Genomic DNA, 12,137 nt, shown 5'->3' with positions numbered 1-12,137 from the left:
TAGTATCTTTCATTTTGTCGGACAAGTTTGCCCCTTGGTTCTCAACTTATTAATGACTCTACCCTGGTAGATGATTAGGCCGAGTCTCAGATTCATAGACTTGGGCGTTTCATTGAAAGAGATCCAGATCGGAGTTCTAGGGTTTTAAAGGTATGTTTTTGGGCCATTTTTCTTTGGTTTCCGGGAAAATGTCGCTGTTGATGGATAATTTTAAAATCTTTTCCATTTTCGGGGCCTGCCCTCAACTGAGCTCATGCATTAACTTCGATTGGGGCTGCGGCTAACAAGCTATAATCTTTGAATGTCTTTTTGTGTGATTGATTCATACTTTAAACAATTTCGCAGTAGTTTTTGTTGTGAACTGATCAATCGTGCGCTTATTAGGAAATGAATGTGATGCGACTTGATAAGATGACGGTGATCTTTTCATACTTTCGTTTGTAGTTTATGTGATGAAATTAGTGAATATCATTTAGGTGGGTTAACTGTCGATGTGTGTGATTTGAAGCGTCAAAAGGGAAAGTTCTCTCTAGATTGAGAATCTCAATGTGCTGGACAGATGTTTCTTTCACGTGAGTCTCTGCATAAAGAAATCTTCAGAACTCATTTTCGTCACTAAGGATATCATTTATGTAAGCGAAAAAATTAATCACTGTATGCAAAATTGTGCTTCATACTAGTTCTTATGTGTTCTTAATGAATTTAGACAACCAGAGACCATGCTCATGTTACAAGTTCATTTTTATGGACGTTCGTTTCTGCTCTGACTTGAACTAGAACTCCATGAAAGATAAGGTTTTGACAGAAGCTTTTATTGTTTCATATAGGTATAATCAAATTTTTATAACTACATAGGTCACTTACGGCATCTACACATTTTCTTTTGTTTGATTCCTAGTTAAAATGTGATTCCCTTTAAAATGGTGCATTGTTTTTTTTTTTTTTTTTCAATGTTTGACATTTCAAGCGGTTGAGTGCTTAACTGTGTGTTTGATTTTCTTGTTACTGATTCTGCAGGCAATGGCTGGGTCAGGGAGTTCAATGCTATATTCATTTCTTTTGTTTGTTGTCATTCTGTCTCTTCAAGAAGTGTACCGAGGCAAGTTGGCATCAACTGAGTTATTTACCATACTTGGAGGCTTCATTAGTTCTCTTCTGTTCCTTGTGTCACTAACTGTAAGTTATGGGGATCTCATTTCATACATTAGTGTTGTTATTTTTTCAGAGTTTTATTTTTTTATGTCCGCAATTTTCTTATAAAGAAATTGATATCACATTAACTAAAATGAATATTCTCACTAGTCATATTATTAATATTCAGAGGAAAAGGGGTTAGTCTACATACATATGATGTATCAAAAGTGATACTTTAAATATACATGTGTCTTTTGATTCATAGTCTATAGTTCTTTATATGTTATAAACTGCAAAAATCCATGAATTTGATTTTCTCTTAGTGGAGACAAAACTAAATGTAGGTGTGAGAAAAATACTTGGTAGGAACCAAAACTATAGGATACCCGACTTTCAGTTGTGGTTCCTACTTTGAATCGAGCTTCCTTGGCTAGGTCTTGGTTTCACTCCTAAGGGAACCAGAATTTATACGAAACCTAATCTGGAACCGTATGATGGGTACCGGGCTAGGTTCCCGACCTGGAACTTTTCCCCTAAACTTGATTAGCTTTGGTTTTGGATCAGAGACGATGTTGAATACAGCTCCAACCCAAGGCATCATTAGCGCTCCACGATTGCCAGTTGAACTTTGGTGATGCTGTGAGTGAGATCCAAGGGTCGTTGAAACAAATGCACACCCTCGGTGCAGTCTTGAAGGAGAGCCTGTGGTTCCTTATGTATGAACTGCTCCATTTCCAAAGACCAAAAAAAGGAAAGGAAATTGTTGACTGGTAAAAGTATTAAATAGTTGTTGGTGGATCTAAGTAAGTTTTATATTTGAATAAAAAAGCAACTAGTCTACGAGAGTGAGTGTGTTTGGTGTGTTAATATTTTTTTGGTTTTGGTTTTGTCATTCGAAACTATCACTTGAATAAGGAATTTCACATCAATTTCAATGGGAGTTGGAAAAATTGTCCATACATTGGTAATCATTGTCCATACAAAACTGGTTTCCGATTCGATGGGAATTTCGCATCAATTGTACAGTTGTTTGTCCATACAATAATTAAGGAGGAAGAAGAGGGAGAGAACAAAATCAGGCACCCGGAATTGAATTGGAACTGACCGGGTAGGCTCTGGATAGGAACTTGTCTGTACATGTCTTAGTTTTGCTTCCTAATTCTTAAGAACCAGTCGGTTCCGATTCCCTTTTCTCAACAAGGTACTCGAACCTGCTCACCCCTAACTAAATGTCATTTTAGATGATTATTTGTAATGAGATCTCCCTCTCTTTGCCCCGCACTCGCATGTAATCTTCCCTTTTCTTTTATCTTATGTTCAAGAATATTGTTGTGTACTTTGACTGTCACGTAACTTAGATCTACTATATTTCTGATTGCTAAGTTCTTGAAGCATGTACGTTTAAGCTCGGATCTCTGTATTTGAACGCATGAGTTTCTTGTATCCTAGTGATTGACTGGAATCTGGCTATTAATACACACTCCCACTGTTGGATACTTGTTTCTCCCTTTTTTCCTTGCCCTAGACCAAGTATAGCTGGATATTTGTTTATATGATTGGTTGACATTCTTGTATTGTCCCATAAGTCTGCAAATTTAAATCTGCATACCAAGTTGGCAGTTTGATTATACAACTTAAATAAATTTATTATCCATTGTTAAGATGCATCAGCTTGGATGTTTTTGCAGTTCATTGGAAATTTCCAGGAAACATGTGGAATGAAGACTGGATGGGGTGCCGGTGAGTGCAATTAATTTATGTATTTCATTATGTTGTTCTTCCCTCCATTGAGTGAGGCCCAAGAGAATGACTTTAGAAGGGGCTTTTCAAACATTCCTGTATATTTCTTTATTGTATATTCTATGTGGTAAGAGTGTGGGTTGCATGTGAACACGTCTTCCCTTGACTTGTGATTTAGCCACTATTGCAGATCCTCTGTGCAATTCACGCGTATCCCATACTTCTCTGCATGTGCAAACCGCTATTTTAAAACCTTCTGCATGTCTTTCTATATTTACTTCATGACCTCTGTCTGTGCATTCTACTGTCAATTCTGTGCTTGTAAGGCATGCTTTTCTTAAATTATGGTGCTCATTTTTGGTAACTCTTTAGTTGAGATAAAATTCAGTGCACAGCATGGATTTTCTCTTGAACCCTGTTAAAAGTTCTTGAAGTATGCTTCTGTATGATTGATAGTGATGCCCAGTAGCAAAAGGGGATAGGACCGTTAAGCTCCTTTTATTTATTCTTACTGTTTTCTATGAACTCAAAATCTTATCCATGTAGTTTTTGTCATATCAGAATCCAGATTAAGATGTAGTGCCAGTGTAGTGTAGTTCATTCATGGTGCCTGGGCTCCTTTGTGGTAACATTGATAGTTCCAGAAATAACTCAAATGAATTTTTTTCACTTCTTTATGTGACTTCCTTGCAGTCTTGATCGCTGAAGCAATTGCTCTGATTGCTGCTAGCACTGTCCATAGAGTCTGCATCACAACTTGGTAATGTCAAAATAGATAAATGAATTATGCTTTTATTATAAAATTGTCTATTTAGTATTGGGTTCTCAAAAACATTTATGCTCAGGACTGATCGTATTCCTAAATCTCAATGCAGTTTCTTGTTCTCAGCTGGACTACTTTACGAGGTCAACAAGCTTTCAGGGATGATCCTCACCAGAAGCGAATCTAAAACAAGGAGGCACTGAAAGAGATCAAATATCGTAGCTTATTTATTAGTACAAACATCAGCTGATTAGAAATTCTATCATTTTATCTCCTATTCCATAATCAGTTTTTGGATGTAGATCTTTGTTGAACTGAAAATTATAGAATACCTCTACTGAGTTATAATTTTTCTTTTTGGCTGTTATAGGCCCCTCCTGAGCCTTCCTCACATTCTTAGACTTGCATAAAGCACTTATAGGCCATTTGAATGCCACTAAATTTTGGGGGAAATATTTTTCCTATCATATTAAATGTGTAAAACTGCTTCCTCCGCCTTTTGAGCCCTAGCATACTTTCTGATAATAATGCAAGAGGTCTCAATATTTACCATTCTCTTATTCCTCATGGCGTTCACAGGATCCAACATGATCTCATTGTCTTATATTGGCGGAGATTCAATCATGGTGTGGCAAGCTCTGATGCTGTGCTCAAATCTCCGCTGCGCTTTTCAACCCATTTAAAGAAACGATATGCCAACATACCAGCATACTTAAATCTCTTGAGGATTACTACAACTCTTTCTGGCTATTGCTCAATCCAACTTTGTTCAAGGGTATTGTTTGGGAAGATAACATTATCTTAGTTATAGTCTTTGCTGTATCTGTAATCTCTGTTTTTGGCTCACCTGAATGCCTCCTCACCAACAAAATACATCCTGATATAAATTTTCTGACAAGTGTATAATTTGATCATGTTGCTGAAGCAATTATCTTAACACAGAAAACAAACGTAACATCGAGCATCACGATTTGGACAAAATATTAGATGAACAAGACCATATAACACAAAAGTAAAAAATGTTATGGCCAAAATTAAAGGAATAGAACTTCCCAAGCTTTATAAGAAAAGTTTCCCAATAGAAATTAAACCCCAGAGATATTCAGTAATATGTCAGTTTAGTGCCTCCATTATCATTTCCCTTCCAAATTTCTCAACTTTCCCTTCAATGAACATAAAAGTCGAACAGCACAACTATAAACTGATATCTAACTGTTCAAGCAGATTGAGCACAATTCAGCTGATAAAATCCATAGCAAGGGCTGTCGATTCCTTCAATTAAATTAAAACCCACTAATCACATACAAAAAACATCATTTTTCAAATACTTGATCTGAGAAAAAAAAATCTCATTAATTATAGTGCAAAAGCAGCAATATACAGTACATAAAACAAATTCCAAGAATCCATATGCAGAATTGCAGATAATATGTAGTATAAGAGTAAAACACTTTTAGGCTCGTATATTCGTTCGTTACGATGGAAATGTGAGAGAATGATTCATAGAAAACACATATAAAAAAGAAGCAAAATAAAGAAAAAAAGTAAAATCTGTTATACAGAGAACAGTTGACTGATACTGTTACCGCAAACTATACAAGAATTCATGTTTTAAATCATGTTTTGTGTTAACCAGAGATTCAATCAACCACATGAATAAGAATAACAAAAAAGACGAACAAATTTGAATTCCGATATACAAGTTAAAAGAGTAACGAGATAAACTAATAACAATTAATTAAGTTTTTGTTTTGTTTCATTGGCCATATACAGATTATACACAAACTGCTCATTCTTATTTATATTACCTGAAATGAGGGCCGATTTCGTCGTGTTCGCAATGGAGTTTTCGAAAGAGAGGAAGCGCGGGGAGTCTGCACATGGTCAGACTGCCGTAAATGATCTTTAAATGAGTGCAATCACCGTCAGTCCCCCTGGAGGTTTGAAAATGTGTTGGTACGCCCCAATGATTTTGAAAAGGCCAAATGCCCTTTCCCACCCAAGGTTTAGTAAAAGGACATCCACCTGTTAACTTTCAAAAACCTAAATACCCACCCATCAGTTCAAATTCACTATTGAAATTAAGGGCAAAATGGTCATTTAGCTAAAAATATTAAAAAACTAAAAAATGTTCACATTTCCCCCCTCTAGGTTTAAAAACTAACATTTCTTCCCCTACCTAAGGTTTGAAAATTCGTCATTCCCCCATAAGGTGTGGAATTTTTTTCCGATAAGCTTCTTTGTCGCCATTTTCGTCTCTATCAATCTCTTCCTCCTAGCACTCTCTCCCTCACCGGCGCTCCCTCTCCCTCCAAAAGTCGGGGAGACTAATCACTCTACGAAATAGATGTTGAGGAGACAAATCGTGCGATGAAAGTGACACCAGAGAGGCGAATAGCACGATGACGACTCTGAGGAGATGCTTCTACTCGTGGTTGAGATCCGTCAGCCTTCTTCTTTGGCTGCTGACGAAAGATTAATGGGAAAGGTCGATTCTGCTTGTTAGAAAAAACAAAAAAAAATTCCAAACCCTAAGAGGGAATTGCTAATTTTCAAACTTTGGATGGAAAAAATGTTATTTTTAAACCTAGGGAGTGAAATATGATCATTTTTAGTTTTTTAATATTTTTAGCTAAATAACTATTTTACCCTTAATTTCACGAGTGAATTTTAACTGATGGGTAGGTATTTGGGTTTTTGAAAGTTAACGGATGAAAATGTCCTTTCACCAAACCTTGGGTGGGAAAGAGTCCTTTGGCCTTTTGAAAATGACAGATACGTCGCTTTACCTGGTTAACTGACACAGAAAACGGCCAGCAAAGCTTAAACGTTCATCGTACCCTTCAAATTACTGAGCATTACATAGATTTGCATAGGAAGTAATCTCCATGGATATCAGGTGAAGGTAAAATAATTTTTTTTAGGTTACTCTTTGATCTAATCAAATTTGAGCTGACCATATTAAATAGGCCAAACGACTATTTCCCACCCAAGGTTTAGCGTTTTCTCAAAAGTCTCCCCTTTAACTATGGAAACACCAAACACCCACCCATGACCGGTTAGATTTAACTAAACCCTAACGGCTGAAAATTTTATCTCCTTTTGCGCCCCTAAACTTTAAAAACTGAAATTTTCCCCCCGCCTAAGTTTTAAAAAATGGCAGTTTCACCTTAGGGTTTGGTTTTGAAATCTCCGACGACCTCTTCGGCTCCATTGCCGATGACCGCTCCCTCCCAAAGCAACCTCTCCTTTCGGCGATCTCTTTCCTCCCATTTGGAGGTCCGATCGACGCCCGGAGACGCCGTGGGAGACGAAGAACTTCATTAGGAAGACGAAGTTCTTCGTCTTCCCAGAAGAAGACCTCTGGAAAGACGACCGTCTTCCCAGACGAAGACGACGGCGTCAGCTTCATCTGGGAAGACGAAGAACTTCGTCTTCTCGACGAAATTTTTCGTCTCCCACGGCGTCTCCGGGCGTTGATCGAACCTCCAAATGGGAGGAAAGAGATCGTCGGAAGGAGAGGTTGCTTCGGGAGGGAGCGACCGTCGGCAACGGAGCTGGAGAGGTCGCCGAAGATTTCAAAACCAAACCCTAGGGTGAAACTGCCATTTTTTAAAACTTAGGCGGGGGGCAAATTTCAGTTTTTAAAGTTTAGGGGGGCAAAATTAGGTTCTATTTTAGTTTATTTTTAATATTATAGCATAAATGACGATTTTACCCCTACCACCGTTAGGATTTGGTTAAGTCTAACCGGTCATGAGTGGGTGTTTGGTGTTACCATAGTTAAAGGGGGGACTTTTGAGAAAACGCTAAACCTTGGGTGGGAAATAGTCGTTTGGCCTATTAAATAGTACAAAATCTAAGTCTAAATTGTCTAGTGGTCACTGTAACAACAACTATACTAAATAAGTTAATTTAATTTAGATATAGTTTTATTGTTTAGATACTTTATTTTTGTCACTCAAATTATCTAAGATCGAGGTAAAATATCGTTAACATTTTATTGACACATCTGATCAAATAAGAATAATAATATTTTTATACATTTTTTAGTATATAATTAAATACATAGATGATTCATCATTAAATTATGTGTTATTTTATTTTAAAAGTAATATTATAAGTATACACTTTTAATACATAATTTAGATATACAGATAATATATCATCATGTGTTCGGTTATTATTTATCTTAAATTTAAAATGATTCAATCATATGATGATACATTATCTGTGTATATAAATTATACATTAAAAGTATATATGTATAGTTTTATTGTTATTTTTAATTTAAAATTATTCAATTATATTATGACATATCATCTATGTAATCAATTATATATTTAAAAGTGTGTTTCCTTAATTTTATTAGAAAAATAAGTATAAGATTAGAATAATATTTTTATATAATTGATGTTTTACTCAAAATATATGTTGGCCACACTTCTTTTCCTCCCTGATCTATCAACTAATTCTCTATTATCCATATATGTTATGAAAATAATGTTATATATATAAATTTATATATAAATAATAATATATTATTATATAATTAAATAATTAAAAATAAATTAATATCTAATTAAAAATATATATTATTATTTATATATAAAATTACGAATACGGATGCTACACACTCTGCTTTCAATTTCAACTATTGCATCTTCTACACGAAACGTAATTACGTGGTAAAAACGTTGTGTTTGAATTCAAATTTCAAAGCTTATCGAACCCAATAGTAATTTTCCCGTGTTTGTTGCAATTAAGCTACAAAACCAGCTGACTATGCACTAGACATAGACATCATCGTGCTCGTTAAGCTGGAGCTGTTTCTCGATCTTCCACTTGTTGACGTACTTTGCCACAAAGATGATCTATACGACTCATGACTAAGCGGCAATGGCCTCTCTGGCAATCTCGGAATGTCAATATCGCCTTCAAGCATCTTCAAAGCTTCTGCAATGGTAGGCCTGAGCGCCACCATGACATGTGCACAAAGAATCCCCACAAGAACAAACCTCTCCATCACCCCTTTTGGTCCTCCTTCTCTTATTGACTCGTCAAAGATTTCTTCCACTTTTCCAGATTTCGCAAGAGTCCAAGCCCAGTCTGTGATCAAAAGAAACGATGAATTCGATGTGTCCAGTACTTTTCTCCCGCTCATTATCTCTAAAATCACAATCCCGAAGCTGTACACGTCGCTCTTCTCGGTTAACTGCCCATAAAGGGCGTACTCGGGGGCTAAATAGCCGTGTGTGCCGGCGACTCTTGTGGTGAGATGAGATTGTCCTTCTAAATTCTGCTTGGCTAGTCCGAAATCTGCAACTCTTGCTTTGAGTTCTGAGTCTAAAAGTATGTTGGTGGCCTTGATGTCTCGGTGATAAATGGCGGGTTGGAGTCCATAGTGTAAGTATGCAAGTCCTGTAGCCACATCGAGGATGATTTTCTTGCGTTGAGGCCATGTTAATTGGTTTCTGGTGAGGTTATTGAACAAATGGTCGCTGAGACTGCCATTAGACATGAAATCGTAAACAAGAAATCTTCTCTTACCTCTCAAGTAATCGCTTGAGAGGCAGCAGCCTCGAAGAGAAAGAAGATTTCTGTGCCTTATTTTGCTTATGATCTCAACTTCATTGATGAACTCTTCATCGCCTTTGGAGTCCAAATCAAGGATTTGTTTCACAGCAACCAAAGTTCCATCAGAGAGAGTTCCTTTGTAAACAATCCCAGATGCTCCTTGGCCTATCATGTTTCTCTGAGAAAACGCATTTGTGGCTCGTTCAAGCTCTGATACATGGAACCATTTTGCGCCACAGTTTGGCAAGACGGTGGCCCTAAAACTGTTAACAAATTCATCATGCAAAGCATTTCTCTTCCTGTTCTTATCCCACTTCCTGTACACAATGATAATTACACAAGAGAATAGAACACCAGCAACAGCACCAAATAAAGCGAAAGATAATTTGATTATGCTTTCCCGGCTCATCGATGGATTGCTTGCAGCCAAAGGCAACCCCAGTATGCAAGCAGCAGCATTCGGATCCTTGGGGTCATTAAGAATCCCAGCAGCGTATAAAACAGTGAAGTAAAAACATTTTGACGAATTTGGAGCTAATCCCACCAGCTGAGAAGTCACTGTGTTGCCAGCGTCAAGACACGCGCTACACTGAGTTAGCCCAGTCATATTCTCGCACGCCATGTTTAATGAAGTCACCTGACCCACCTTCTCTATCCAGTCATTTTTCGTTTCGATTCCGGCACAACTGGAAGTGTTGGTGACAAACTGGGTGTAGTTCTTGAAGCAAAGCGGGACTACAGCCGGATCTATTGACAAAGCAGAGAGTTTATCTTGGAAATTGGTTAAGCAAGAGAAAGAAGCGTTTTGATTTTGTAGTTGAAAGTTGGAGGTGTCTCTCAGATACTGTGCAAGTCCTATACCAATAAGACTGAGCAGACTTTGGCAGCAGTTGGTTCCATTAGGATCCTGCAGGCACAAAGATTTGTCCCAGGGATAAGTTTGGACATAGGAAAGATCCATAGGACATGAAGAATCAATGGAGAAAGTTGTGAAGAAGGAAAGGAAAAGGGTGAGAAAGAAGAAGATGAGGCTAGCCATGTTGAGTCTGACAGTGTAATTTGGCAGCGGCATGTTGTGTCTTAATTTTTATTAATCAAGAGTGGAAATTTCCAAGTATCAAAATTGGCTGCCGGTCAAAGTACATGTCACATGTGTTTGGTTTCCAAGTTTGATACGGATATGCCTGTCACCTACTGTGCGTGGTCAAAGTCGGAACAACATAAGGCATTTTTAACAGGGAGTGGTGGGTGCTCTTTATTTATTCGGATAGAGGATAGTTAACAACTTCACATAAAAAGTGGCTTTAGTATCCCATACGTAACAGCAAACTCTTATTTCTAAGATTTAAAGTTAAAAAATAAAAATATAATTTAATAAAAAATATAAAAAACTAAAAAATTTATAACATATTTATCTAAAGATTAAAAAATTAATAATTTTTTTATATTTAAAATTTAAAAATTTATATTTTCCCTTCTAAAATTTTATTTTTTCTTATCATTCTTCGATAAACTTTCTAAAAGGAGTGACATTTTTGTGAAACTTTGTCCACTCCTCTTTGTTCAAAAATTTTATTTTATTGCAAGTTTTAATGTTATGTTGTATAAATTCAAATCAATTAATCTTTTATCTTTCTAATATTTGTAATATAAATTTGCCTTTTATTTTTGAGATACCAACAGTAATTAAATTACTTTTTATTTTTTTACAAAAACAGCTAAAAGAATATAATAATTTTTTGATTAAGTCTGCCTGATATAAATTTATTTATAAACAGTAAGTTGGTTGGACCTACCTGTTGATGGAGACCAGCCGAACAAGTTGGAAAATGGGCCAGGCTGCGAGCAACTTAATATACTACGCAAGATAGAACTAGAAATGGGTACTCTCCTGATGTCATTTGTTGTCCACGTGTAAAGAAAATAAATTTGAACTTTGTTTAAGGTAAACAACGATAAAATGAGATAGAATAAGATGAGTCATTTATTATAAGCCAAAAAACTTACTCCCATCACAAAGTTTAATGTAAACTTAAACTCATATAGATTAATGCTTAAAAATTTAAATGTTTATTTATCGATTAAATTTTATTGTTATTATCAGAGATAAAATTATTATTTAAAAATTTTATTTAAATTTATATTTTAAGATTACCTTTAAATTTTGAGAAATTGCTCCCCCTCCCTTAGATTACCTTTTTTTTTTTTTTAAGTTTTCTCAAGGTCCTACGGTTTACTTGACAAATTTTTCAGAACCCCCTATATATTTTTCTTACTACTTGCACCTTATCTCTTATTTTTGTTATTGTTGCATTTTTGATGTCATCTCCTCTGTCTTCAACCACTAATCTACCAAAGGTCGAACCGTTGTTAAGCCTAGTACCACTCTCCGACAAGTTCATTCCTTCTCGACGACCTCCAAACATGATTTTTCTTCTCTTTAGGGTTGTCATTGACTGCCTTATTCTCGGTTTCTTGTTGCCTTTTTCCACTAAGATCGAGTAAGTTCAATGTAGTTCATTTTGTTAGTGCTAGCCTTTCTCTCTGGTGACTCTTATCTAAGCAAATCAATCGAAATCGAACAAGATCTCTCACTCTATTTTGTCCCCATTTTGCGTCGACAAGAGTCACCACGAGCCAGGGGGGGAGAAAGACGTCGATGACTTCGTCTCAGAAGAGAAGCACACCAACGATGGAGGAGAAGGATGCTAATGATAAAGGAAACTAAAACTGTGATTTTTCAAAAGGCAGGGGGGTAGTGTAGATGGGAAAAATATGAGAGTTAAAACCCAAAATTTAGGAGAAAAGTCATTTTTTAAACCAAGAAAATATAACATTAGAGGGCAAAAATAAAATTTTGAAACTTAAGGGTATTCTTAAAATATAAGTTTAAATAAAATTTTTAAATAACGATTTTATTCTT

At 36.1% G+C, this 12,137-nt stretch overlaps 2 protein-coding genes across 4 annotated transcripts; one reads left to right on the top strand and one right to left on the bottom strand.

Moving 5' to 3' along the window:
- The first annotated feature begins 18 nt into the window (after positions 1 to 18).
- Positions 19 to 4,104, top strand: LOC123229844 (keratinocyte-associated protein 2-like). 3 transcript variants are annotated; one of them, XM_044655831.1, is made up of 6 exons: positions 42 to 150; positions 477 to 572; positions 1,018 to 1,176; positions 2,823 to 2,874; positions 3,568 to 3,634; positions 3,750 to 4,104. In XM_044655831.1, exons 3-6 carry the CDS (start codon positions 1,021 to 1,023, stop codon positions 3,838 to 3,840), a joined length of 366 nt encoding a protein of 121 aa, XP_044511766.1. In that variant the 5' UTR covers positions 42 to 150; positions 477 to 572; positions 1,018 to 1,020; the 3' UTR covers positions 3,841 to 4,104. The 3 variants fall into 3 exon arrangements, with proteins under 3 accessions (XP_044511764.1, XP_044511766.1, XP_044511765.1); XM_044655830.1 differs by having other exon boundaries at positions 477 to 632; XM_044655829.1 differs by lacking the exon at positions 477 to 572 and having other exon boundaries at positions 19 to 150.
- Positions 4,105 to 8,214: 4,110 nt separating this feature from the next.
- LOC123229072 (probable receptor-like protein kinase At1g11050) lies at positions 8,215 to 10,312 on the bottom strand. The gene has a single exon (XM_044654647.1). The coding sequence runs from the start codon at positions 10,284 to 10,286 to the stop codon at positions 8,421 to 8,423; it is 1,866 nt and encodes a 621-aa protein (XP_044510582.1). The 5' UTR covers positions 10,287 to 10,312; the 3' UTR covers positions 8,215 to 8,420.
- Positions 10,313 to 12,137: the final 1,825 nt, after the last annotated feature.

This window comes from Mangifera indica, chromosome 11 (genome assembly GCF_011075055.1).
Source record: "Mangifera indica cultivar Alphonso chromosome 11, CATAS_Mindica_2.1, whole genome shotgun sequence".
Taxonomy (NCBI): domain Eukaryota; kingdom Viridiplantae; phylum Streptophyta; class Magnoliopsida; order Sapindales; family Anacardiaceae; genus Mangifera; species Mangifera indica.
Note: the sequence above shows the minus strand (reverse complement) of the source record. Positions and strands in the feature narration are given on the sequence as shown.

Coding starts and splice junctions, on each gene's coding strand:
- LOC123229072 (XM_044654647.1), bottom strand. CDS start 10,286: ATGCCGCTGCCAAATTACACTGTCAGACTCAACATGGCTAGCCTCATC.
- LOC123229844 (XM_044655829.1), top strand. CDS start 1,021: ATGGCTGGGTCAGGGAGTTCAATGCTATATTCATTTCTTTTGTTTGTT. Junction 2,875..3,567: donor GAAGACTGGATGGGGTGCCG/GTGAGTGCAATT, acceptor ACTTCCTTGCAG/TCTTGATCGCTGAAGCAATT. Junction 3,635..3,749: donor AGAGTCTGCATCACAACTTG/GTAATGTCAAAA, acceptor ATCTCAATGCAG/TTTCTTGTTCTCAGCTGGAC.